The 27,988-nt window shown below is 40.0% G+C and overlaps 1 protein-coding gene and 1 long non-coding RNA gene across 5 annotated transcripts in view; one reads left to right on the top strand and one right to left on the bottom strand.

Annotated features, from left to right (window-relative positions):
* The window catches only part of VPS45 (vacuolar protein sorting 45 homolog), a 74,328-nt gene extending 46,965 nt beyond the window's left edge, over positions 1-27,363 (top strand). Inside the window, exon 15 of one of the 3 annotated variants that reach the window (XM_077842440.1) lies at positions 27,218-27,363. In XM_077842440.1, the coding sequence (XP_077698566.1) occupies positions 27,218-27,224 (7 nt within the window). In that variant the 3' untranslated portion in view covers positions 27,225-27,363. Of the gene's footprint in view, positions 1-22,555; positions 23,220-27,217 lie in introns of those variants that run through there. The other 2 variants (XM_077842438.1, XM_077842439.1) reach the window with 2 other exon arrangements.
* On the bottom strand, positions 20,020-27,969 carry LOC144280416 (uncharacterized). Of its 2 annotated transcripts, XR_013348837.1 has the most exons (4): positions 27,749-27,969; positions 27,474-27,580; positions 26,927-27,343; positions 20,020-21,347 (listed from the first exon to the last, which is right to left on the bottom strand). It is a non-coding gene; the product is annotated as an uncharacterized LOC144280416 (long non-coding RNA). The 2 variants fall into 2 exon arrangements; XR_013348836.1 differs by having other exon boundaries at positions 26,927-27,580.
* Positions 27,970-27,988: the final 19 nt, after the last annotated feature.

Genomic DNA, 27,988 nt, shown 5'->3' with positions numbered 1-27,988 from the left:
TTAACTATAGTTGCCAGACTTTACATTATATCTCCATGATTTATTTATTTCATTAATAGAAGTTTGCATTTTTCAACTCCCTTCACCCATTTCACCCACCCCTTCACCCACTGCCTCTGGCAAGTACCAATCTGTTATCTGTATCTGTGAGCTTGTTTTGATTTTATTTTGTTTTGCTTTGTTTTAGAGTCCACGTATAAGTGAGATCATACAATATTTGTCTTTTTCTCTGATTTATTTCACTGAACACAATGCCCTCAAGGTCCATCTGTGTCTTTACAAATGGCAAGATTCCATCCTTTTTATGGCTATTATTTCATTGTATGTATATGCATCACATTTTCTTTATCCGTCCATATGCATCACATTTTCTTTATCCGTCCATCTGTTGATGGACTCTTCAGTTGTTTCCTTATCTTGGTAGTGAAAGTAATTCTTAATGAACATGGGGGTGTGTATATCTTTTTGAACTAGTGTTTTTATTTTCTTTGGGTAAATACCTAGAAGTCAAATTGCTGGATCCTGTGGGAGTTCTTTTTTTTTTTTTTTTTAAGAGAGAATTTTTTTTTTTAAGAATTTTATTTATTTATTCATAGGGACAGAGAGAGAGGCAGAGACACAGACAGAGGGAGAAGCAGGCTCCATGCAGGGAGCCTGATGTGGGACTCGATACTGGGACCCCAGGATCACGCCCTGGGCTGCAGGAGGCGCTAAACCGCTGCGCCACCAGGGCTGCCTCCTGTGGGAGTTCTATTTCAAATTTTTTTGAAGAACCTCCATACTTTTTTCCATAGTCACTGCACCAATTTACATTTCCTCAACAGTGCACACAAATTCCCTTTTCTCCACATCCTTGCCAACACTTGTTATTTCTTGTCTTTTTGATAATTGTCATTCTAACAGGTATGGGGTAATAGCTCATCCTGGTTTTGATTTGCATTTCCCTGATGACTACTGATGTGGAAAATCTTTTCAATTACCTATTGGCTTCCTGTATGTCTTCTTTAGAAACATGTCTATTCAAATCCTCTGCTCGTTTTTAATCAGATTGTTTGGTTTTTTTTTTTTCTATTGAATTGTAGAAGTTCTTTTTTTTTAATTTAAGATTTTATTTATTTATTCATGAGAGACAGAGAACGAGGCAGAGACATAGGCAGAGGGAGAAGCAGGCTCCCTATGAGGAGCCTGACAGGGGACTCAATCTCAGGACCTCAGGATCACTACCTGAGCCAAAGGCAGATGCTCAACCACTGAGCCACCCAGGCGTCCCACCATTGGAGTTTTGATAGGGATCTCACTGAATCTATAAGTTTCTTCAAGTAGTATTGATATTTTAACAATACTAATTCTTCTAATACATGAGCATGGACTATCTTTCCATCTATTTGTGTCTTTATTTTCTCTCATCATTATCCTATAGTTTTGAGCATATAGGTCTTTTCCCTTCCTTTGTTAAATTTATTCCTAGGTATTTTATTCTTTTTGATACAATTGTAAATGGGATTATTTTCTCAATTTCTCTTTCTGATAGTTCATTATTAGTTCATTATCATTATCATTATTATGTATACATATGCAATAGATTTCTGTATATTGATTTTGTATCTTGCAACTTTACTGAATTCATTTATCCTAATATTTTTTTGGTGAAGTCTTTAGGGTTTTCTATATATAATATCATGTCATCTGCAAATAGTGACGGTTTTACTTTTGACTTTCCCAATTTGAAAACCTTTAATTTTTTTTCTTGCTTAGTTGTTCTGGCTGAGACTTCTAATACTATGTTGAATAAAAGTGGTGAAAGTGGACATACTTGTCTTGTTCCTGAGCTTAGAGGAAAAGTTTTCAGCTTTTTACCATTGATTGTGATGTTAGGTGTGAGCTTGTTACAGTGACCTTTATTATGTTGAAGTACATTTCCTGTGTACCTACTTTACTGAGACTTTTTACCCAAAATTGTTGTTGAATTTTGTCAAATGCTTTTTCTGCATCTAGCAAGGTAATTGATCATACAATTTTTACCTTTCATTTTGTTAATGTAGTATATGAGTATCTTCTTTCTTTAAAACAGTTCTTTTGGGGGACACCTGGGTGGCTCAGCAGTTGAGTGTCTGCCTTTGGCTAAGGGCGTGATCCCAGGGTCGTGGGATTGAGTCCCACATCGGGCGCCTGCTTCTCCTCTGCCTATGTCTCTGCCTCTCTCTCTCTCTCTCTCTCTCTGTCTTTTGTGAATAAATAAAATCATAAATAAGTAAATAAATAAACAAAACAGTTCTTTGTGATAATTTTTTCAGTGATTCCAGTATTGATTACAATGAAGCAAAGTTCTATAGGCCTTCTGTAGCTATATAATTTGTTTCTATAGGGCCTGCTCTGAGTAGGTGTAATAGTAATTATCTTTGTTTAGATTTAAACACTTTTTTTTTTTAATTTTTTTTTTTAATTTTTTTATTTATTTATGATAGTTACAGAGAGAGAGAGAGAGGCAGAGACACAGGCAGAGGGAGAAGCAGGCTCCATGCACCGGGAGCCCGACGTGGGACTCGATCCCGGGTCTCCAGGATCGCGCCCTGGGCCAAAGGCAGGCGCCAAACCGCTGCGCCACCCAGGGATCCCTGATTTAAACACTTTTTAAAATAGAAGGCATGTCCGGCAACCCTGGGTGGCTCAGCGGTTTAGCGCTGCCTTCAGCCCAGGGCGTGATCCTGGAGACCTGGGATCCAGTCCCACATCGGGTTCCCTGCATGGAGCCTGCTTCTCCCTCTGCCTGTGTCTCTGCCTCTCTCTCTGTGTCTCTAATGAATAAATAAATAAAATCTTTAAAAAATAAAAAAAATAAATAAATAAAAATAAAAATCTTTAAAAAATTAAAAAAAAAATAGAAGGCATGTATATACTGCAAAGACACCAAGGAATTTTGCAGAAGCTAATTACCTCCTTAGCAGCATTCCTTTTTTTTTTTTTTTTTAAGATTTTATTTATTTATTCATGAGAGAGACAGAGAGAGAAAGAGGGAAGCAGAGACATAGGCCGAGGGAGAAGCAGGCTCCATGCAGGGAGCCCAATGTGAGACTCAATCCTGGGACTCCAGGATCACACCCTGGGCTAAAGGTAGACGCTTAACCACCCAGGTGTCCCAACATTCTTAATAAAATTGCCTTCTGGATAAAGAGACAGCCAATATTTTCTTCTCTCCAAAGCCATATGAAGTTTAATACGAATTTTGTATTGCCTTCCCTTTTCCTTTTGTACATAATGAAACAGAAAAATGAAAAAGATATTAACCAGTCACAGAGACCTCTTTAAAGGCATAATTGTAATGCTTTTTTGATGGCCGGGAATCTGACCTGATAAAGGATCTAGGTAGTGGATTTTTTTTTTAAGATTTTATTTATTTATTCATGAGAGACACAGAGAGAGAAAGAGAGGGGCAGAGACACAGGCAGAGGGAGAAGCAGGCTCCATGCAGGAAGCCTGATGTTGGACTCGATCCCAGGACCCCAGGATCAGGCCCTGGGCTGAAGGCAGTGCTGAGCCACCTGGGCTGCCCTGGGTAGTGGATTTAGCAGGGATCTGAACACATGCCGGTGCCGGCCCTAAGTGGTTAGTCTGTTATGTCTGTGGGGTCCATGCAAGTTTGCAGTGTGGATGCTGTAGTCTCCTGTCTTAATGTTTGCCCTTCTTATGGAATTATTCCCCCCACCCCACTTCCTTCTTCATTTGTTTCATTAGTCATACTGGCCCTCAATTGCAGGGAAAGGGAGAGGGATACATCAAATTTCAACTTCTAGGAATTATATATGATGTGAGTTATTCTATCATACGACAGATATTTTCATCAACATCTAAGTTGAAGAGTCAGAAATCATATTGACCAAGTTACGAATTCTGGAATACATAAATAAATATATTTGAACACATGAGAACAACATAAAGTTAATAGTTCATTCACTTAGCAAATATTTATTGACCATGGGATACCTCCATGAATAAAACAAAGATCCTAACCCTCATGAAGCTTACATTTTAATTCAGAGGGAGATGAAAATAAACAATAAACTTAAAAAATAAGTAAACTTTATAGTAATTCGAAAGGTAATAAATACTATGGAAGAAAAAAGCAGCACAAGGCAAAGGGAAATTGGTACTGAGTGGGGTTGTGGGGATAAGTTACACTACTCAGTATGAAGGCAGGAAAGACCTAACTCAGATATTTGAGGAAAGACTTGAAGGGAGGTGAGGACGTGAACCAACTAGATGGAGAGAAGACCGTCCCAGGCACAGCAGAGGCACACACAATCATGTAGTGTGGAGACCAAGAAGGAGGCTGGGAAAGGCTGGGAGACTGGAGAGGCTGGGAAAAGGAGGAGATGCAATCAGAGAGATATTGGGGGGGGCCTCACGGTGGGAGGCCTTGTCGACTGTTGCAAGGACTGTTTGGGTTTTTTTTAAGATTTATTTTTCATTCATTTATTCATGAGAGACACAGAGAGAGAGGCAGAGACACAGGCAGAGGGAGAAGCAGGCTCCATGCAGGGAGCCCAATGTGGGACTCCATCCTGGGACTCCAAGATCACGCCCTGAGCCTGAGGCATACACTCCACTACTGTGCCACCCAGGCATCCCACAAGGTCTGGTTTTCACTATGAGTTAGAGAGCAGTGTAGGGTGGTGGGGGTTTTTTTTAGCAGTTTTATTGAAAATATAACTTATGTTATATACAATTCATTCCTTTAAAGTGTACAATTCAGTGGTTTGGGGTATGTTTGCAGATATGTGCAAACATTACCACAGTCAGTTTTAGAATATTTTCAACAGCTCAGAAAGAATTTCCCTTCTGCCAGGTCTAAGCAACCACTAATCTATTTCCTGTTTCTATAGAGTTCCCTGTTCTGAATTCTTTATGTAAATGGAACCATATAATATATAGTCTTTTGTGAGTGGTTCCTTTTACTTAGTATAATTTTTTCCAGGTTCATCCATGTTGTAACCTATATCCATACTTCATTCCTTTTTAACACTGAATATATTTCATTGTATGTATACATCATATTTTGTTTATCCATTTCCAGTGATGGGCATTTGAGCTGTTTCCACCTTTTGGCTGTTATAAGTAATGCTCCTATGAACATTTATGTACAAGTTTTTGTGTTTATTGTAGATTTTTGAGCAAAATTGTGACATATGACTTATATTTTATTAGGATCACTCTGGTTATCAAAACTAATATGCTTAAAAGAAGTATTATTTCTCTTAAATGTTCAAAATAAATATGTTATTATAAAAATGAAAATTCCTAGGTGTATTTAAATGAACGATACCCATTGTTTATTCACCTACAATAGACTGATCTGCTGTTCTAGTTGTGTTTCTGATGGACATGATCCTATCTTGCAAATAAATGAGCATCTTGGTTAGGGATTTGAGCTGGCTTGCCTTATCACTTCACAGGTCAATCAATATTAAAGAGTTCTAGTCCCTGCTGGCCGCAATTGACACTTTAAGTTAGCTGTTTGAGCTGAGAGGCCAAGAACCAGATCCATATGGATGAAATTGTTCTCCCAATAGAAGAACTCCCTCTGTCTTCTCAGAATTCAGGATAGAAGTGGAAGGGAAGAGGGAAGCTAGGTAGATGTATTAGCCAAAAGGGCTGCCACTGCCTGAATCCCACCTAAACTTAGGCAAAGAGAGGACTTTAGTCCCTAGTGCTATCAGTTTCATACTTAAGAATTTTGACAAGGAGAAAGAGTACCCTGCTAGAAGGTGACCGCAGATCAACAATCTTCTTACTGCCAGATTCCCTTTCAAAGCAGTAATAATGATTATACATAGTAGGTTCTCTGTAATAGTATTGGGTTCAATTAAATTCTCACTAGCTCTATGCCTGCAAAATAATGGTCCCATTTTTCAGTTATTTTCTCTTTAGCTAGCAAAGACGGCACCACAAGTTTTATTTTGTTTTTCACATAATTAGGATCATATTGTCTATATAGTTTTCTACTTGTTTTCTTACTTTTAATTATATTGAGAACACTTTCCCATGTTATTAAAAATGATTTAAGGGCAGCCCTGGTGGGGGCTTTTAAAATCTTTTAAAAAAATGATTTATAATAATCTCACAGGCTATATAATTTTAATTTTAAGAATGTGTCTTTTTTTTTTAAGACTTTATTTATTTATTCATGAGAGACACACAGAGAGAGAGAGGCAGAGACACAGGCAGAGGGAGAAGCAGGCTCCATGCAGGGAGCCCGACATGGGACTCCAACCTGGGTCTCCAAGATCACTCCCTGAGCCAAAGGCAGACACTCAACCACTGAGCCACCCAGGCGTCCCTAAGAATATGTCTTTAGGGATGCTGAGGATGGCTCAGTTGGTTAAGTGTCCAACTTTTGATCTTGGCTCAGGTCATGATCTCAGGGTAAGGAGATCAAGCCCCATGTCAGGCTCCACACTGGGCATGGATCCTGCTTAGGATTCTGTCTCTCTCTCTCTCTCTCTCTGCCTCTCCCCCACCACTCACTCACATGCACTTGTGCTTTCTCTCTCTCTCTCTCTAAAAAAAAAAAAAAAAAAAGAATGTGTCTTTATTACTATTAGACATTTAATTTACAGTTTTTGTTTGATATGTCGATAAACATCTTGTATATTGATAAACCCTTATTGCATCTCTGATTATTTCCTTAAGAGAAAAGTGCAGTGGTCAGTCTCAAATATTACTACTAGAAGTATAAATAGTATAACTTTCCTGGAAAGCAATTTGACTTTACATGTTCAAAGATGTGGGGTTGACTTCAGGGCTCTCACGGTTGTTGAGTAGTATGCTAGTTTCCTGATTTTTTTTAGAAGCCCTGGCTTCGGTGATGGAAATGTTCTATATCTTGATTAAGGAAATGGTTACATAACTGTATACATTTGTTAAAATCATCACACAATGCCCTTGAAATTGGTACACTTTATCATCCATAAATTATATATCAATAAGAAATTAAAAATTAAAAAAACAAAGTACTGTAGTATCAAACACACTTTTCCTTGCTATAGTGAAAGATGAAAAAGCACAAAGGAATAGTTTTCTTACTATGTAATTCAGTGTTTTTAATGCCATTGCTCTAGAACTACCTGATATTAACTAGTGTTATGAGTCACATACTTGGAGAGACACTGAACAATTCCTCTAAAAAGGATGTCATGATGATACTCAGAACTAAAATTTATTTAGCACATATTATATATATATGTGTGTGTGTGTGTGCTAGATACTGTTTTAACACATTTTACCTGTGCTATCCAATAAGGTAGCTATTAGTCACATGTAGCTATTGAGCACCTGAAATGCAGCTAGTCTAATTTGAGGTATGCTACAAGTATAAAATATATATCAAATTGCAAAAATTTACTACCAAAAAAGGAAGTATAAAATATCTCATTAATAATTTTTTGAGGGATCCCTGGGTGGCGCAGTGGTTTGGCGCCTGCCTTTGGCCCAGGGCGCGATCCTGGAGACCCGGGATCGAATCCCACATCGGGCTCCCGGTGCATGGAGCCTGCTTCTCCCTCTGCCTGTGTCTCTGCCTCTCTCTCTCTCTCTCTGTGACTATCATAAATAAATAAATAAATAAAAATTTAAAAAAATTAAAAAAATTCTCTCTTTATTAAAAATAATAATAATAATTTTTTGAAATTGGTAATCTTTTGGCTATATGGGTTAAGTCAAATATGCTAAAAATAAATTTAGCTTTCTTTTTACCTTTCTAATATAGTTTAAAACATTTAGAATTGCACAGCAGCTCACATTTGTAATTTGCTTTACGTTTCTGTTGGATTGTACCGCCTTACCCATTCAGTTTTGTTTCATTCTCATAACACAACAAAGGAGATATAGGTTTTAGGAAAGTGAAAATCTTGTCCAAAATCATAGAGCTAATAAGTGGCAAAGCTGGACTTGAACTCAGATAATCTGTTTCCAGTCTGGACACCTAAGCACTCAGTTGAAATATTTTAAGAAGATTTATCTAGCTATGATTATTTTAATCTCTCGCTTGTAAATGTCACTTATAAGGTAGGCAAAATTTGTTTTTACCAAATGGACAATATATGAAGCTTTCTGCCTACTAAGAAATATTGTAAACCAAAGGAGGGGGGAAAATAGTACAAAAGTGAGGAATCACATAGTGTTGTTTTAAGATTTTTGTCATCCAAATGTAATTAAGAATGAGATTTAAGACAGTGTTGCCCTTTAAATAAAAATGGTGGGGATCCCTGGGTGGCTCAGCGGTTTGGCACCTGCCTTTGGCCCAGGGCGCGATCCTGGAGTCCCGGGATTGAGTCCCGCGTCGGGCTCCTGGCATGAAGCCTGCTTCTCCCTCTGCCTCTCTCTCTCTCTCTCTCTCTCTCCTTTGTGTCTATCATAAATAAATAAATAAATAAATAAATAAATAAATAAATAAATCTTTTAATTAATAAAAATGGTTAACTTGATTAACGAGTTGCAGCTGTTAGTTTCATCACTACCTAAGATGATGCCTAAGTGTTGGTAATACTATAATCCAGACAAAGTCAGTAACAGTATAGAGAATACAGTTTTTTTGTAGAAAGTACAGTTTAGGGCTTAGAAAACAGTTGGCATTTTGAATTTCTATAAATAAATTTGAAGCTGAGAAGAGGCTGATTCATATCATCAACAGGTACTTTATAGATTTCTACCTAAACAAGTAACACTAGAAACTTAGGCCTTCTCCTGTAACCACGAGTTGGTTTGATCTCTGAATTATTTACAGAAAAATTAGGATCCTGTAACAGAATTTGCATTTCAAGGGAAGAGGAATCCAGAGGACATTCTTTTTCACTTATGGGCATTTCAGGATCGGTTTTGAAATTGCTGGAATCATTACCATCTCTGTAGAGATGCTGGGGGTAGTTTACTTTCCGGCTGTGACAAGAGTGTTAGCCACCATTGAAAGAGCCATAATGGAGTGTATCACCTGTCACTGAGGAGCATTTATTGAGTGCTGATTATGTGTAAGGTTTTGTGCAAGGTGCTAGAAAGATGAAGGCATGTTCTATATTTGTAAGGATTTAAATGTTTAATGGGAAAATAGACATATAAATGAATAACTCTAACAAGATGCTTTTTTTAAAGAACTGGATTTAACCCAAGATTCAAGTGTAGGTCTGTCTCTTGACTCCAATTTATTTGTGCATTTGGAACATATGCTTTTAAAATTAAAAATAGCTTTTCATTGCAAAATCAATACATAATACTTGTAGGAAGCATTTTAATACAGCTGAGCAAAAAGAAGGTAATAGAAATATCCACACTGCCAGCATCCCACCTTGAGAAGTGTCAACATCTTGATGTATATATAGCCTTTTAGACCTTTTTCTATTAATGTGTACACATATATTTTTAAATAAAAGGGAATATACTATATATGTACTTTCTTTTTTTTTTTTTTTATGTACTTTCGATGAAAATACTTATATAGGGCAGCCCCGGTGGTGCAGCAGTTTAGCACCACCTGCAGCCCGGGGTATGATCCTGGGGACCTGGGATTGAGTCCCGCATTGGGCTTCCTGCATGGAGCCTGCTTCTCCTCTGCCTGTGTCTGTGCCTCTCTCTCTCTGAATAAATAAATAAATAAAAATCTTTAAAAAAAAAAAAAAAAAGAAAATACTCATATATGTCATTTTCTAGTGACTGCATAGCATTCTGTTGTCCAGTTGTGCCCCAATTTATTCAACCAATTCTCAGTTTTTTGTTCATTCAACACTTACTGAGCACCTACTGTATTCCTGGAGCTATCTTGGGGTTAACAAAATTGGTATTAATTGTTTATAATTTTTCATTCTTCTAAATAGTGCTGCAATAAACATCTTCCTTACATACTTGTCTAGTTGCTCGCTTGGGATAATAATAATTGAGCATATACTATATATGCCAGACAGTCTGGACTTCATTACATATATTTTCTCATTTAATCATGATCCAAGAGGTAATATTGTGATTCCATTTTTCAAATGAAGAAACTGGAACATAGTAAAATGAAGTAATTTGTCTTAGGTCATAAAGCAAGGAAGTACAAAGCTAGAATTCAAGTTCAAATTTGTGTGATCTTAAATTCATGCACTGCTAGCAATGTTGAGATGAAATTACTGCCTCAGAAAGCATAAAGATCTTTTTTTTAAGTAGGTTCAACCCAATGTGGGGCTTTAACTCACAACCCAAGATCAAGAGTTACAGATAATAAACATTTTTAAGATGCTGAATTACTAATTTGCCAGCCAGAAAAGTTTTACCAGTTTCAACCTTTACACCATACCCTTACAACACTGAGGTCAGCTGCTCCTGATTCTTAAAAATAAACCTAAAAACTTAAAAAATCATCAATGTATATGGAAAAGGTTGATAACACAAATAAAAAATTTTATTTCAATTCAAATGCAGAGAAAAAAGAAAGAAGCAGTGTGAAGCTGAGAGACAAGTAAATAGACACAGAGACAAGAGAAGTCAGAGGTAGATATTGTCTGGTCACAGAGCAGTACTCATCTCCTTCCCATGTTCCTTCAGTTCACACCCAGGCCCCAGGACACCTTTTTCCTTTGCATGAACTTGGTTAAATAGTTTGTTTCTTGTAGCTAGAAGGTTGCATTTTAGGAAAATGTTCTCAACCTCTTACAGGTTTATAGGATGTGCCTTTTTGTGTATATGTAAGACTCAATACATATTTGCATATTTATTTCAGGCTTTGTTAGGTTAAACAAGAAAAGGTTAAAAGTGGAAGGAAAAATTCAAAATAACTCTGTGAGTGACGTAAGAGTGACTTGTTTACTTCCTATATTAGCTACATTTCTGTTTCTCATGATAAAAAATACTAAAATGTTCTACAGATTTTTAAAAGTCACCAATTTGATGTCATTGGGATTATTAAGTACTAAAGTATTTGGTTATCCTCAGCACAATCCTGAGTTGTCATTTCTCCACCAAAACTGTATTACCTTCCCCAACTGAATGATATATCCATCAGGACAGCTGTTCATTCACTAGGATTATCATGAGAACCTCTGGGCTTGAGTGGGACCTGTAACTTACAAATCACCTTTTGGTACCCTTTGGTCTTTTTTTTTAATATATTTTTTAAAATTTAAATTTAATTAATTAACACATAGTGTATTATTAGCTTCAGAGGTAGAATTCAGTAATTCATCAGTTGCATATGACACCCAGTGTTTATCACGTCACATGCCCTCCTTAATGCTCATCACCCAAGTACCCCATCCCCCCACCCACCTTCCCTCTTGCAACCTTCAGTTTGTTTCCTAGAGTTAGGAGTCTCATATGGTTTTTCTCCCTCTGATTTTGTCTGATTTTATTCTTCCCTCCCTTGTCCTATGATCCTCTGTCTTGTTTCTTAACTTCACATATGAGTGAAATCATATAATTATCTTTCTCTGATTAACTCATTTCACTTAGCATAATACCCTCTAGTTCCATCCATGTAGTTGTAAATGATAAGATTCCATATTTTTGACGGCTAAATAATATTCCATTATGCATTATATACCACATCTTTATCCATTTATTTGTCAATGGACATCTGGGCTCTTTCCATAGTTTGGCTATTGTGGACATTGCTGCTGTATCAGCGAAGTCAAACTTTCACTCTCTTCACAGATGACATGATACTCTTTGGTATTTTTTTTTAAGATTTTATTTATTTATTCATGAGAGACCGAGAGAGACAGGCAGAGACACAGGCAGAGGGAGAAGCAGGCTCCACGCAGGGAGCCCGATGCAGTACTCGACCCCAGGTCCCCAGGACCACGCCCCAGGCCGAAGGCAGCACTGAGCCACTCGAGCTGCCCTCTTTGGTCTTTTAAAAGGCAGTGTAGTATAGCAGTTAAAAGCCTGGGTTCCAGCGCCAGACTACCTTTTCTATTTATTTTTATTTTTATTTTTTTTCAGACTACCTTTTTTAAATCCCACCTTTGCCATGTGTCCACTTGTATGACTTCACGTAAACCATTTAACTTTTTGTACCTCAGTTTCTCAACTGTAAAATACAGGTCATAATAGCTCTTTCATATCATTGTTGTGGTGACTGGATAACAGAACATATATAAAATGCTTGGAGGAGAATTTGGCACAGGGTAAACACTCTATTACTGCCACTGCTACTATTTACTGCTGTTATATTTGGGGGACATAAAGTGAAAGGGACCTTGGATATTATTCATCATCACCACCTCTGTCATGACCCACACTTACAAGTCACTTGTTTTGAAAATGACCAACATAATTCAAGAGCAGAATTAGATTATTATCCCAAGGAGGAATATAGTGGGGCAGTGATATAGTTTACAATGAAGGTAACCAATGCCAGACGATCTTTGTGGTCTATGAGGACAAAAATGTTTAGTAGCTCAAGTTCCATTTGTGCGCACTTCAAATGTCCCCTTTGAGGCTTCCAGAGTCAGCATCTCTGTAATTAATCAGCCTGCAGAGTCTTCAGCAGCCACGCTTGCTACAGGTAGGTTATTTGGGGCTTTGTTTCTTGTATTTTTTTATTGTGGTCACCATTCTACTCCTGTAGCTGTGGTCTCTCTAACAAGTTATATGGTCTTGAATGTTCTCAGTGCTGAGAAAATACATATCTAGCTCTCTTTGTTTTCAGATGATAATTTCCTTTCAGACCTCTGTATAACTGATATTACAAGCAGTTCTGTCCCTGAGAAGTCCATCTTTCGTCCCATGGACTAAGAGGGTAATCCTATGCTGAGGGCTCCTTTTTATTTGTTTTTTTGCTTTGCTTCTTGTTTTATTTTGTTTTCATAAGTCAGGTGTCCAGTGGTAAGGTGGGAATTGGGAAAGTAGCTACATTTTTTAATAGACAGTTATACTGTTTGTAAGAAAGTGTTATAGGATAAAGTAGCCTCAGTGGAATTGGTTATAATCAAGGAAATATTTTATGTCTTAATTCAGTGTTTCCCAAGTCTGTCCTATAGAAAATGTATTTGGCTTGGTATTTGTTAGGTACTGATAGATAGTCCCTTAAAAAAAGGTTCTCTAGCTGACTAAAGTTAGAAAGTACTGCATCCTTTTCTTGAAAAGTCACAATTCACATTAGTATGTTAAAGATTCTGAGAAACTCCAGAGTAAAGAAACCCATTCAGCTTTTTCCCCCTTTATTGTATTTTAATATAATTTTTTTTATTTTACTTTTATTAATTTTTAAATTTATAAATGAATATAGGTAACATACAAATTAGAAAGTATAATATAATGAACACCTTTGAATCCTTCCCCTAACCCAAAGACTAGAAAATTGCCAATAACAGAGGTCTGTTTGTTCCTCTCCAATTTTATCCCTTACCTCCCTACAACAGGTAAGCACTATGCTACATTTTGTGTTTAGTTCTCTTCCTTTGGTGAGAGATTTTTATCACTGATCCATATATTTCTGAACAATGCACTATTTAGCCTTGCTTGTTTTTGAGCTTTATAAAAAATGGTATCATACTTTTTTCATTGAACACTGCTTCTAAGATTCATCTTTATTGTACCATGTAACCTTTGTTCACTCATTTTTCAGTGCTGGGTAACATTTTATTGCATGAATATACCACAGTTTACTTCTCCATTCACCTGTCCATCTACATTTGAGTTGGCTTTTTGTTTAGTCTAGTGTTGTCCTGTTTACTATTATTGCTTCTATCTAAGAGCAGCAAGAAGAAATGTGAGTCAAAGATATTGACAGATGTTATGATTATATTGTTTTGGAACAAGAGGGAAAATATGTACTGAGTCGCTGCTTTATACAAGATACTACTCAAGGGGATCCCTGGGTGGCGCAGCGGCTTGGCGCCTGCCTTTGGCCCAGGGCGCAATCCTGGAGACCCGGGATCGAATCCCACGTCGGGCTCCTGGTGCATGGAGCCTGCTTCTCCCTCTGCCTGTGTCTCTACCTCTCTCCTTCTCTCTCTGTGTGACTATCATAAATTGGAAAAAAAAAAAAAAAAAAAAAAGATACTACGCAAGTCAAAGTCTAAAATACAAACAAGAGGGACACCTGGGTGGCTCAGCGGTTTGGCGCCTGCCTTTGGCCCAGGATCGAGTCCCATGTCAGGTTCCCTGCATGGAGCCTGCTTCTCTCTCTCTCTCTGCCTCTCTCTCTGCCTGTGTCTCTGCCTCTCTCTCTGTATCTCTCATGAATAAATAAAAACTTTAAAAAAATAAAAAAAAAAATACAAACATGGGGTGCCTGGGTGGCTCAGCAGTTCAGCATCTGCCTTTGGCTCAGGCTGTGATCCCAGAGTCCTGGTATCGAGTCCCACATTGGGCTCCCTGCATGGAGCCTGCTTCTCCTCCCTCTTCCCATGTCTCTGCCTCTCTCTCTCTCTCTCTCTCTCTCTCAGGAATAAATAAATAATATTTTTAAAAAGTAAATAAATATAAATAAAATAAGATGTCCTTATCTTCAATGATTGTATGGTCCAGTGACTGGGGATCAAAAAAATCTGTATTTCTCAAATCAGGATATAATTAATCCTGGGACACAAAAAGGCACAAAATAAATGATATATCTTTTGGATTTTCTTATAATTTGAGGAGATGTTCAGAGGTAGAATTAAATAACTGAGAAGTACCTTAAAATATGTTTACACCAAAATTTAAAAGGTCCTTTTATGAAAAATAAAATTTTTATGGAGTTTTCAAACAACATATCGGACCTCAAAGAAAGCTGTAAGGTGGTAAACCAATTTGGACTATACCCTCAAGACCTACTAAATTCAGGGGTGCCTGGCTGGCTCAGTTGGTAGAGCATGTAGCTCTTGATCTCAGGATCAGGAGTTCAAGCCCCACACTGAGCGTGGAGCCTACTTTAAAAAATAATAATAATAATAAATTCATTATCTTCTGTTGTTAGAGGTTTTCAGGCACAAAAATGTGAGAAGTGTTCATGTATGTAACTTAAGTAAAATGTGCCCTAAATAGAAATGATTAATTCAGGCAAAGTAATCAGGAAATGCTTCACAGAAGAGATAGCATTTTTTTTTCATTTGTCAGAGAAAGAGAGCACACACACAAGCAGGGAGAGGGGCAGGCAGAGGGAGAAGCAGGCTCCCTGCCAAGCAAGGAGCCTGATGTGGGACTCGACCCAAGCTGAAGGCAGACACCTAACCAACTGAGCCACTCAGGTATCCCAAGAAGATAGCATTTGAGCTAGACGTTAAGAAATAAGTTGATTTCCATAGTAAGAGCAGTCAGGACAGAGGAAACAGCATAGTTAAAGACAGGAACTTAAAAAAAAAAAAAAAGGGAATGGCACATTCAAAAAATAATAAGTTCTTTATGGGTAAATTATATATGCAGTGAAGAGCTGTATATAAGATTCCTATGATTTTCAGACATCGGTGCTGAACGTCATGTGGTTTTCCTTGCTCCTGATAAAATTGCTGTTGGATATTTAGGAAATGTTTAGCATGACAGGTAATATTTAAGATGAAGTCTTAACTTTTTTAAAAAATATGAATCAGGGGTACCTGGGTGAGTCACACTTAAGCGTCTACTTTCAGCTCAGGTCATGATCTCCGAGTCCCACCTTGGGTTCCCTGCTCAGTGGAAAGCCTGTTTCTCCCTCTCCCTCTCCCTCTGCCATTCCCCCTGCCTGTGCTCTCTCACTTGTGCTTTCTCTCTCTCGCTCTCTCTTTTTCTCTCTCTCAAATAAAAATGAATCTGATTCAGGTATTTACTCAGCAAACTCTTAATTCAGCTATTTTTTATTGCGGATACACAGATCAAAAAGATATTAGTCAAGATGTACATTAACTGGTAAGAGAAACCATTAGAACTCCCCCAAACTCTCACAGCCACCACCCCTTCTGCTATCTGTCCCATCCGCTGTGACCAGTGTTCATAGCCTAGCTCAGCCCCCCATGTGGGCACCAAATCTTATCCCTCACCTACTCCAGGATATCCCTTCAAACTGATTCCTCTCTCCTCATTCAGTTTTACCCATGCTAGTGGATCATTCATAGAAGCATAGAAACATACTCACTTTTCCCCCACCTTTAAAACCCTCTATTAGCCTATCTCTTTCCAGGTTCTGTATCATTCTGTCATTCCTCTTGTTCTTTTTTATAGCAAAAATTCTTCAAGAACCATTTCTAATTATTGTCTCTGATTCCTCTTCCTACATATTCTCTTAAATCCACATACTCTTAAAACTCACTGTATTCAGGCTTTCACCCCCATCACTCTGGAATTGTTCTTGCTATGGTTCCCAGGGACCTCCACATGCTAAATCCAGAGTCAACTTTTAGCACTCATTTTATTTAACCTATCAGCAGCTTTCGACACAGTTGATCGGTCCCTTCATCTGGAAGCACCTTTATCTCTTAGCTTCCAGGAACTATAGTCTCCCAGTCTTCCTACCTTATTGGCCATTTCTTCTCTGTCACTTTTGTTCATTTCTCCTATTTCTGGAATCCCTGGAACTCTGTCCTTAGACCACCTCTCTTCTCTGTCTATATTCACTTCCTTGGCAATCTCATTCAGGCTCATGGCTTTAAAATCTGTCTGCTACTGACTCCTAAATTTATATCTCTCATCCAAAGTTTTTCAATGTCAGTGCTATTAGTGTTTAGGACCAGATAATTCTTTGTTGGGTGAACTGTCCTGTGCATTATAGGATGTTCAGCAACATCCCTGGCCTCTACACACTGGACGCCAGTGGCATTCCACCAACTATGACAACCAGAAATGTTCCAGACATTGCCAGATGTCCCCTGCAGACAATATCACATCTCTCTCACACCCCTCCCCATTAAGAACCACTATTTCTAGCCTGAACTTCTCCCCCAAACTCCAGATTTGTATATTCAGCTAATTGACACTTCTATTTGAATGTCTATCCATATTTAATATGATCAGGACCAAGCTTCTGATATATCTTTCTAAACACAATCCTCCCTCAGACTTTCCATCTCAATTAATTGCATATTATCCTTCTAGTTGCTTTGGCCAAAAACGTTGGTGGTTTCTTGACTCCCCTCTTTCTCTCACACCTATATCCAATTAATCAGTAAATCTTATGATCCTTTCCTTCAAAATATGTTTAGAATCTGAAACCCATCATTTCCTACCTGGATTGTTACAACTGCCTCACCCTTAACCCTACAGTCTTTGTATCACTAGAGTGACCCTATGAAAATTCATAATTCAGGGCGTGTCTCATCTCTGCACAAAAACCTCCAGCTGTTACTCATCTCACTCAAAGTAAAAATCAAAATCCTTATAGTAAGCTATCAGGCCTCCTGTGATCTCATCTTCATATTCCCCTCCCTCCCCTTTCTTAACATCTCCAGTCTTATCTCTTATTACCAATACCTTATTTACTTCACTCCAGCTGCACCAGCCTCCTCTCTGTTCCCTGAACACACCAGGCTTTGGTCCCTTTGTCTTTGCCCTTCCTCCAGATATGTTCCCCTGGCCTCGTTCAGGTCTTGGCTTAGATGTCAGTTTCTCAGTGAGGCCTTCCTTGGCCACAGGATTTAAAGTCTGAGACCACCACCACCACTTCCAACTCTTTTTCAAACCTGCTGTATTTTTTTCTCTGCAGCACTTTCTTCGTATTACAGATGGTAGAGAGGCAGTGCTGCATCATGCTTAGGACAAACTCTAAAGGCAGATTGCCTGGGTTTGTATCCTAACTCTTTCACTTTCAACATGTAAGGCCTTGGCTTCTCTGTGCCTCAATTTCTTTATAAAATGGAATCGTTTTTACCTCATGAGACTCTCATGTACGGTGATAGTTCATTATTATTACTGTTGTGTTATTATTATATTTTATTTATGAATTTCATTTATCTTCTCCCATTGGAATGTAAACCTCATAAGGGAAGTTTTTTGTTTTGTTTTTTTTACTTTGCTTATTGCTCTATCTTCAGCTTCTAGAACAGTGCCTGGCATATAGTAGGCAATTAATAAATATTTTTTAATCACATTGTCAACCTCTGGAAAGAGTAATGAGGAAAAGAAGGATCCAGAAGGACTACAGTTCTGTGTGTACTATTTAAAACTTTTACCGAAAGAATGGATTCATGATTTACTTGTGTCCTCAAAAAGCTTATAGGCTTATGTGGAAAAAAGACATGTAGACAAATGAATTCCTAAAGGATTCATGTGAGATTGAATTGTTACAGATGCACAGTTCAGATAAAGTACAAGAGGGATGGGACAGTCTTACAGGCAGAGGGAATAGTATGTGCAAAAGCAAAGAAGTCTGAAACAGAATAGCAGCTCTGACAGATTTAAGCAGTGGAAATTGAGAGGACTTGTCAGTGTTCTAGGCTAGTAACTGCTCCATCATCCTTTTATCTCACCCACTCCTCTATTCCAGCATATTCAGCTAAGTGTTTGGCTGTAATTAGAAGATTATTACTCCATTAAGGCAAATATTTGTGGGGGTTTTTTCTCATTATTTTCCAGAAAGTCTTTTTCTAGGTTCCTGCTTTCCATAAATTCCATTCATTTTGTTTCATTATGCCACTTCACATTTGATTCTGGCTTGCTTTTGTGTCTTTGCTTTTTTGTTATGAAGAAACTCACATATAACTTCTATTTGTGGAATTACAGAAAAAAAAAAAAAAAGGAAGTTAGGGCACCTGGGTGGCTTGGTCTGTTGAGTATCTGCCTTCGGCTCGGGTTGTGATCCCGGGGTCCTGGGATCGAGTCCCTGTGTCGGGCACCCTGCTCAGTGGGTAGTCTGCCTTTCCCTTTCCCTCTCCCCCTCCCCACTGCTCTCGCTCTTTCTCTCTCACTGTGTCTCTCAAAATCTTTTAAAAAGAAGTTTTTTAAAAGGAGGAAGACATAGATACTAGATAGATAGATAGTCTTGTTATATAACTTTGTTTAGGAACACAGTTGTTCAACTCAATGACTTTATTAATTAAAATCTAAAATCCTTTAAGTGTTAGTATCTACTTCCTTACCAAAGACTGAAAAGTTTTTTTTCAATGTGTGATGTAAGAGTTTTTGAGGTTGACTTTTTTTTAAGATTTATTTATATATTTGAGAGAGTGAGAATGTGTGCTCGTGGGCGCAAGTTGGGGGAAGGGCAGTGGAAGGAGGAAAGAATCTCAAGCGGACTCCTGCTGAGTGCAGAGCTAGACCGAGGCTCAATCTCATGACCCATAAGATCACGACCTGAGCCAAAACCATGAGTCAGATGCTTCACCAACTGAGCCACCCAGGCACCCCTTGAGGTTGACTTTTTAAATTCAGGGCTTTGGGGGTTCCTAGGTGGCCCAGTTGGTGAAGCAGCAGCTGACTCTTGATTTCAGCTTAGGTCATGATCACAGGGTTGTGAGATCAAACCCCACGTCGGGTTCTGTGCTGGGTACCTGCTTAAGATTCTCTCTCTCTCCCTTTCCTTCTGCCCTTCCCCATCTCTAAATTAATTAATTAATAAAATCGGGGCTTTATTCCTGCCCACTTTGCTTCTCTTCATAAAGTTAGGAATGATGACAGCACACATTCCCTAGGTTAGTTCCTCCTACCATCTTTGTTTACATCTTGTCTCACACTGAGTTGTAACTGTGTATCTGCTCCTAAGAGTCCCTTACAGGTAGGAATCATAATAAGTGCACCTAGCTCAGTGTCTGCTTGGTAATCGATGCTTAGTAAAACACTTGTTAAATTGAATTGAAGTGAACTGAATTGAATTAGATTATGATATCACAGGAGAAGGGAATTTTTGAGTTTGCTTTTCAAGTGAAATTGATTTAAAACAAAGCTAGAAAAGAAAAATCATTCTTTTGTTATTGTTTTTATACATAGTCTAAATTTGGGGTATAGATACCAATATGTTCATCACCCATAATATTTAAAGCATTCTGCAGTGACTCATCAAAGTCCTCAAATAGATCCTTTTTAAAAGTCACAATAGCCCTAGGAAACAAAATTAGACTTGGCAAATATAAATAGTATTTTCCCTTTTCAGTTAAGAATGTGGGGTCCTGTTGATACACAGAGGAGGATCTTTAAGTATAATTTCAGTTAAGTTACTTCTTTTCTTTGCACTGGTAGCAGAGTCTGAAGTGAAGCAGAGATCACCTGATAAATTCCTGTAGGCTTTCCCAGCACATCTGTTTCATTCTTACTGTAAGTCACTAATCAAGGACTTCTTGTGTTATCTTTCAAAAAAGCAATGCTACCTCATTTCCTGACACTTGTTCTCTGCCCTCTGAGTGTTTCCATTCCAACTGGCCAAGAAACAAGGCCAGACAGAGGTGCCTGTCTTTTAGTAGGAGAATAAATAAATTTAGCTTCTACTCCTCTCCTTTGTTTCTTTTGCAAAGGAATTTGGAATTTAAATCCTCTGAGTCTAGAATCGGCAAGGTCTAAAGCTCTAAAACAATGGTGATACTAGGGTGCCTGGTCATCCCTCCAGCCCTCTGCTACAGACCCGTCTCCTGAGAGAGGGTAGCACACTTAGAAATACTGTCCCAGAACTCCTGTGTGATAGCAAAGGCTATACCCCTTGCCAACATGTAACTATTTCATCTTTTTTTTTTTCTTTTTAAGATTTTATTTTATTTGAAGGAGGGAGAGGGAGAGAGAATCTGAAGCAGACTCTGAGCTGAGCACAGAGCCTGGCTTGGGGCTTGATCCCACGATTGCAAGATCATGACCTGAGCCAAAACCAAGAATTGGATACTTAACCGACTGAGCCACCCAGGTGCCCCAAAGTGTAGCTCTTTTAGTGAGTTCATTTATTCGGTATACCTTCACTGGGTCCCTACTAGATACCAGCCTAAGTTCTATAAGCCCTGGAGATCCAAGCTGAAAAGTCCTAGACCTGCCCTAAGTAGTTCACAGTCTAGTGTGGCAGCAATAAAATGGAGAGTACCTAATGAATAATAATAATAATAGAGCTAAAATAGCACTAGAACAAAGAGATTTATAGCCATGGGAGGGATCTGTCCAACCTGAAGGAGTTTAAGAAGGCTTCACAGAAAAGGCAATTTTTAATCCTCAGCCTTAAAGAATAAAAAGGATTTCATCAGACAGAGAAGGGCTGTCTGTCATTTCAGACACAGGACATAAGAACAAAAGCATACAGGTGGGAAAGCTCAGGAGGTGTTCAGGGGAGAGCAAGAGGCTGGACACTGCTAGGTGGCATGGTGGGAGGTGGAGCCAGAGCACTCTGTTTGGTGCCCAGGGGTGCAGGTTCCAGAGCCTGGGTTTGAATCCCAGCTAAGCCGATTATTGGCTGTGGTGAACTTAGCAAGTCACTTGACCTCTGTAGCTTGGTTTCATCATCTTTCAAATGAGGATAACAGCATCTGTTTCACATATATATACATAAACATGTAGCTTAAAACAGTTCTCAGAACAAAATAAATACAAGTATTAGTTACTATGAGAATACATTATGAAGGCCTTGAATTTTAATCTATACATTGTTCTGTAAGCATAAGAAAGGCTTTAAAGTAGAAGAGGCAAAAGTATGCAATAGGTATCATCTGTGTTTTAGAAAATCAACTTTGGTGCCACTTTGCAAAAGTTCCCTGGCTAAAGAGGAGACTAGAGGCACAGTCCAAGTTCTGAGGCCATTTCAAGAGTACAAATAAGAGATACTGATGTAACCTGGTTCAGTTAATGCAGTAGCCTTGCATTCTAGGTTCCAGGTAACCTCGGTGGTTCAGTCCATTAAGCGTTGGACTCTTGATTTCAGCTCAGGTCATGACCTCAAGGTCATGAGATCAAGCCTCGCATTGGGCTCCACACTCAGCATGGAGTCGGCTTGAGACTTTTCCCCTTCCCTCTCCTCCTCTGCGTGCTGTTCATGTTCTCTCTCTCTCCAAAATAGATAGGGGCGGGGCACCTGGCTGGCTCAGCAGTTGAGTGGCTGCCTTTGGCTCAGGTCATGGTCCTGGGATCGAGTCCCACATCGGGATCCGCAGGGAGCCTGCTTCTCCCTCTGCCTGTGTCTCTGCCTCTCTGTGTCTCTCATGAATAAATGGATAAAATCTTTAAAATAAATAGATAAAATAGATAGGGGCACCTGGATGGCTCAGTTGGTTAAGTGTCTACCTTCAGCTCAGGTCATGATCTTGGGGTCCTGGGATGGAGCCCCACGTAGGGCTCCCTGCTCAGCCAGGAGTCTGCTTCTCCCTCTTCCTCTGCCCCTCCCCCCACTCATGCTTTCTCACACACAAATAAAATCTTTAAAAATAATAATAAAATAAAATAGATAATTTTTTTAAAATTCTGGGTTCCAAACTAAAAATTTCAAATTGGAAATCTGAGTCTTGACTGATCTTACAGGTTTAGTGCTAAAAACCACAGTGAGAACCCTGGGAAGATCATGAAGGGGTGCTCCTAGTCCAGATGTTTGAGGGTTCAACTGATGCTTCTCTGCTGCACCCAAATATCAGACCAGTAGTTCTTGCATACTAATCATGATACCCTTTATCCAGTTAAATGTCATGGGCAAGATATTCTATTTTTGGAGATGCTCTTTTTTTTTTTTCTTTTTTTTTCCTTTGAGTAACCTCAAATCTACTCAGTTTCCTAGAGGAAGTTCTGGCCTCTGGACTACACAGCCGAAGCAAGGAGAGCTCTCAAGTTACATCAAGGTCAGCAAGCAGAAGATGAAATGGTGATGGCAAGGCGAACAGAATGGCTCAGCTTCCCTTCTAGCCTTGCTGCGGGCTTCCCCGCTGACCAGAGGTACTGGAGAAGAGCCTTGGGTTTTGTGCTTGTCGTTATAACCCATCTCCAAGTAGCCTGCTAATTCCCAAACTGTTGGCACAGACACCAAGACTCTGAGCAATGATGAGTTGAGAATAAGTCTGTGCCCATCCCAATCCACTTTTCTCATGGTTTCCTTATCAGATAAACCTTGTATTCCTTGTACTTGGCAGCACAATCACTTTAGTTTCTGATGAATTTTGTTGGGATCTTACTTGAGAAAAGAGTTATCAGAGCTCAGAGAAGTTTAAAAAGTAATCATTTGATACACATGCTACACATCCTCTCTTCTCTTGACCACTTTTACTTTTCATTAACCACATTCCTGAACACCTCATTTTTGAGAACTCATCATGTTTCTGTAAGGAACCATCCAAAAATTGTTCCTACATTGCAATTTTCTGTGGCACTGAGAAACCATGTATGACTACAATAAAAATCCATTTTGTGAAAAGACACAAGTTTGTATTTCTTTGGGGTTAATAACTATTTATGGGAATTCATGAGCCAGGCATGAGCTGGCTTTACACCAAATGTAGAGAAGGCATTGCTTCTATCCAAAGGATATTTAAAGTATGTCAAGGCAAACAATAGATTCTAGTGTCAATTTCTATTCTCTTAAAAGCAGTGGAAAGTGGTGATATCACTAATGCCAGGAAGTTATGGCATCCTCAAATCATAGCAAAAACACCACAGCACAATCCCTCTGTGGTTCTTTGTAAGCCCTTTATATATTTTTTAACCTTCCTTTTATGTTGAACATAAAATATTCTCTAGCCTATAGCCTAGGCTCAAATCTGTCACAGTTATTAGGCTCTGGGAATGTTACTTAGTCTCTTTGTGGCTCAGTGTCCTCATCTGTAAAATAAGAGTTATAGGGTTGCCCGGGTGGCTCAGTTAGTTAAGTGTCAAACTCTTGATTTTGGCTCAGGTCATGATCTCAGGGTCCTGAGATCGAGCCCTACATCAGGCTCCCTGCTCAGGGGGACTCTCCTCCTTCTACACCCCTTCTCCCCCCAGCTTGTATTCTCACACTTGCTCTTTCTCTCAAAACAAAATCTTAAAAAAATAATAACAGAGACTTTCAGGTCGCCTGGGTGGCTAAGTCGGTTAAGTGACCAACTCTCGATTTCAGCTCAGGTCATGATCTCAGGGTCGAGGCATTGAACCCAGAGTTGGACTCCTCGCACTCTGGGAGTCTGCTTGAGATTCTCTGCTTCTCCCTCTGCCTCTACCCTCCTCCTGCATGCACTCTCTTTCTCTATCTCTCTAAAATAAATAAATCTTTTTTAACAAAAAGGAAGAGACTTTTCTTACATTTCTCCTATTATTTGCCTGCTTCCATTAAGCCTCTTCAACTAACAATACCAAGAAGTCTAAAAAATGAGCCTTACCCTCAGTGTGTGATGCCAGAAGCTGGCCTTTCTTTATTAAGGATCAAAGCCTTACATATATTTTTTATAATTTAAAAAAATTTTTTTACAGAGAGACCATATGCACATGCGAGTGAGTTGGGAGGAGGGGCAGAGGGAGAGGGAGAGACAGCATCCCAGGCAGGCTCCATGCCCAGCACAGAGCCCAATCAGGGCGCAATTTCATGACACAGGTCTCAACCTGACCTGAAGTCAAGAGTCCAACATTTAACCAACTGAGCCACCCAGATGCCTCAAGACTAGCATTTTTATTTAGGACTTGCAGAGCTGATTACATTATTAGTGGCCCTTTATTTTTACCCCCTTTTTTTTTTAAGATTTTATTTATTTATTCATGAGAGTGAGAGAGAGACAGAGACACAGGCAGAGGGAGAAGCAGGCTCCATGCAGGGAACCTGATGTGGGACTCGATCCCAGGTCTCCAAGATCACGTCCTGGGCTGAAGTCGGCGCTAAACCGCTGAGCCACCCAGGGTGCCCAATTTTTACCCTTTAAAAACAGCATTTTAGTTAAAGTTTCATGTGGTTTTAATGACCTCTCTTCCATAGATTAAAATGTCCTAGTCAAATGTCCCATTTACTCTACAAAAGCCGAGGCACTTTTTTAGCAAAACAACTGTTTGACCTCAGTAAACTTGCAGGCAGCAACTCACAGTCCTTATCGCTGATAGCTCCTTTCTTCCTCAAGTTTAGTGGCTTATAAAACAGCTGAAGAATAAAGTTACTGGCAGTTGTGTCTTATCCATGGTGATGCTGTTAGGGAGGTAACCCCATCACAAGTCCTCCCAGTTCTTATCTCCACCAAAGAGAGGAATTGGCTTGAGTCATTTTTGTGATTTGTGTGTATGGTGGTGTCAAGCTCACTCAGGAGACAGTGCTATGAAACGTGTAAGAGAACCCATAAATTCTCACTGAGATTTCTCACTTAAGAATTGGTCTTTGGGGGGATCCCTGGGTGGCGCAGCAGTTTGGCGCCTGCCTTTGGCCCAGGGCGCGATCCTGGAGACCCGGGATCGGGTCCCACGTCGGGCTCCCGGTGCATGGAGCCTGCTTCTCCCTCTGCCTGTGTCTCTGCCTCTCTCTCTCTCTCTCTGTGCCTATCATGAATGAATGAATGAATGAATGAACTGGTCTTTGGGGCAGCCCCAGTGGCGCAGTGGTTTAGCACTGCCCTGCAGCCTGGAGTGTGATCTTGAAGACCTGGGATCGAGTCCCGCGTCAGGCTCCCTGCATGGAGCCTGCTTCTCCCTCTGCCTGTGTCTCGTGTCTCTGTCTCTCTCTCTCTCTCTGTCTCTATGAATAAATAAATAAAATCTTAAAAAAAAAAAAAAAAAAAAAGAATTGGTCTTTGGAAACAGTCCTAAGTCAAAGATCCCAATTCAGGTGCCATGAAGTTCACCTGGTGAGAGAGAAATCAGTTGAAGAATAGGCCCAAGAAGAGTATGGCACAGGCAGAGATGTAACAGACAAAAGGAGGCAAAGTGAGGGAAGGTAGGGGCAGGATAGTAAGATGAGGCAGTACAGGGGTGCAGGTTAGTGAAAGAGAGAGAAAAGCCCAGAGATTTATATAACATCTTAAGGAGCAAATAGGCAGGAAAGGTTCTCCAGCCCACATGCATCTGTTCTGGAATCTGAAAATTACTTTGGAGGGTTTTGATTTTTTAGCAGTCCCTCTGCCTGATGTTCCACAAAGCTCCTGCACAAGGACCCCACTACCTTGCATACAGAAGACACTCAAATATTTGTTGACTTTTAAGAGGAGGGGAAAGAAAGATGAGGCAGATCATGAATTGTTTCCCATAAACCATAATCTATTTAAACTATGACTCCAAACCACTCTGATCTGCCTGGCCAGCAGATCATGCAGGCTAATTTTTCCTCCCCAGTATACTGGGACATTCTGCTTCCTCATTTATGAAGATACCTTCGATTTTTACTTCTTTTTAAAGCACTTTTTAAGCAGAAAGTGAGAAACAGAGGCAGTGAGAAGGGGAGAGGTGTGTGTGTGTGTGTGTGTGTGTGTGTGTGTTAACAAAGCCTAAACAGTAGACTGGAGTCAGAACACCTGGATTCTAAGCCATTTAGCCAGTAACTTGCTGTGTAAACTTGGACAAGTCAATTGATTTGCCATGCAGTTTACTCATTTTCCAAGTGGGAATAATATTATATACACCTCACAAGGTGGCACTAAAGATTTCAAGAAATGATATACAAGAGCATTTTGAAAGGATAAATTTCTATAATAGGGGAATTAATTACTATAGTAAATGAAAAGAGGTTAAAAGGAGTATTGTTGAATTAGGAAGAAAGGGGGTGTCTGGGAAAGGAGAAAAGCCCCTCTGCCATTTGACAGATGCCAGAAAAAGCCAAGGCCACCCCATTCCTGAAACCACAAAGTTGGGGAATACTCTATCTTGAGACGTCTCCAGAAAAAAGAGTTCTCTTTTCCTGCTCGTGTGCCAGGAATTTGTATTCATTTTGTGGCTATTGCATGTCTATCATATGCCAGGCAATGTGTTTGTTAGCTTATTACTGTTCAATAATTAGCACTGGAAGGTAATACTTGTGTATTTTCATAGGACTTTCACAGGTCATCTCCTGTATTCCGCTAACCTTCCTCGTTGATGGAATCGGCAGTTCATCCCTCACCGTTTAATATGTATGTGGAGGAACAGAGTCCTAAAGAAATTCAGTGACTTGGGGCACCTTGAGTGGCTCAGTCTGTTAAGTGCCCACCTGGACTCTGGGTTTCATCTCAGGTCATGATGCCATGGTCGTAAGATGGAGCCCCACCTGGGCTCTACATTCAGTGTAGAGTCTGCTTTCCCTCTCCCTCTGCTCCTCCCTCTCTCAAATAAATAATATCTAGAAAAGAGAGAGAGAAAGAAAAAGAAATTCAGTGACTTGACCAAAAGCCACAAAGTAGTGATGATGAAACTATTCCCCCAATCTGGGTTTCCTGACTCCCCTCTTCCCGTTAAATATGTACTGGGGAAAAAATGAAGTCACTAAAATGTTGGTCTGCAGGCTGTGAGGCGGATCTGGTGTAGGAGGCATCAGCAGAGGTTCCTCGGGTCAGGGCAACCCCCAGCCATTGTCCCCTTCCCTTCATTGGACTCGAATCAGATGTTTCCATGGATCGGATGTTTCCACCTCCATGCAGCAGGAAGAGACACGCAGGTAAGAGGAAGTTTAAGCCTCACCTGAAGCTTCTCTTTAAAGCCACATGGTCCTCTGGACAAGGCCTCTGGCGACAGAGAAATCCACTCCTGCCAGTACTTACCGTGTGTGTCTGTTTATCTCTCAGCCATCCTGAGTCTCACTTTTCTCTGTGCAATGGAGAGAGCCACTACCCACCTCGTACTTAGGAGGCTCCAAGAAGGCCCGAGGCTTTGTAAATGGGTAGAAACGTGTATTGCCATTAACTCCACGTCCCCCGCGACCCCCTGCACACACCTAAAACTTTTCCCCAACACGACCCACCCAGGCCACTGTCCCTACCACCCGGGGCGTGTGCGCCCCAGATGCCCCCTGTCGGTGAGGCGGGCGCCCTCCCACCTCCCGCTCTTGTTTGCTTGGGAGGGAGCCGGTCTCGATCTAGGGGATCTCGGTCTTCCGCAGTCTCTCCCCGCCGTCCGCTCCCGCCGCCTCCGCCGGCCGTCTGGGTGTCGGGCTCCGCCCCCGGCTCCGGCCGCAGGTGCGAGCGCCGGCCCCGCGCCCCCGCCCCCGCCCCCGCCCCGCCCGGGGGCCGCTCTCCGGCGGGCGTTAGGTCTGTCTCCCTCACCCTCCTCGAGTCGG

Source organism: Canis aureus, chromosome 12 (assembly GCF_053574225.1).
Source record: "Canis aureus isolate CA01 chromosome 12, VMU_Caureus_v.1.0, whole genome shotgun sequence".
NCBI classification, from domain to species: domain Eukaryota; kingdom Metazoa; phylum Chordata; class Mammalia; order Carnivora; family Canidae; genus Canis; species Canis aureus.
This window is presented reverse-complemented; position numbering and strand designations above follow the sequence as displayed.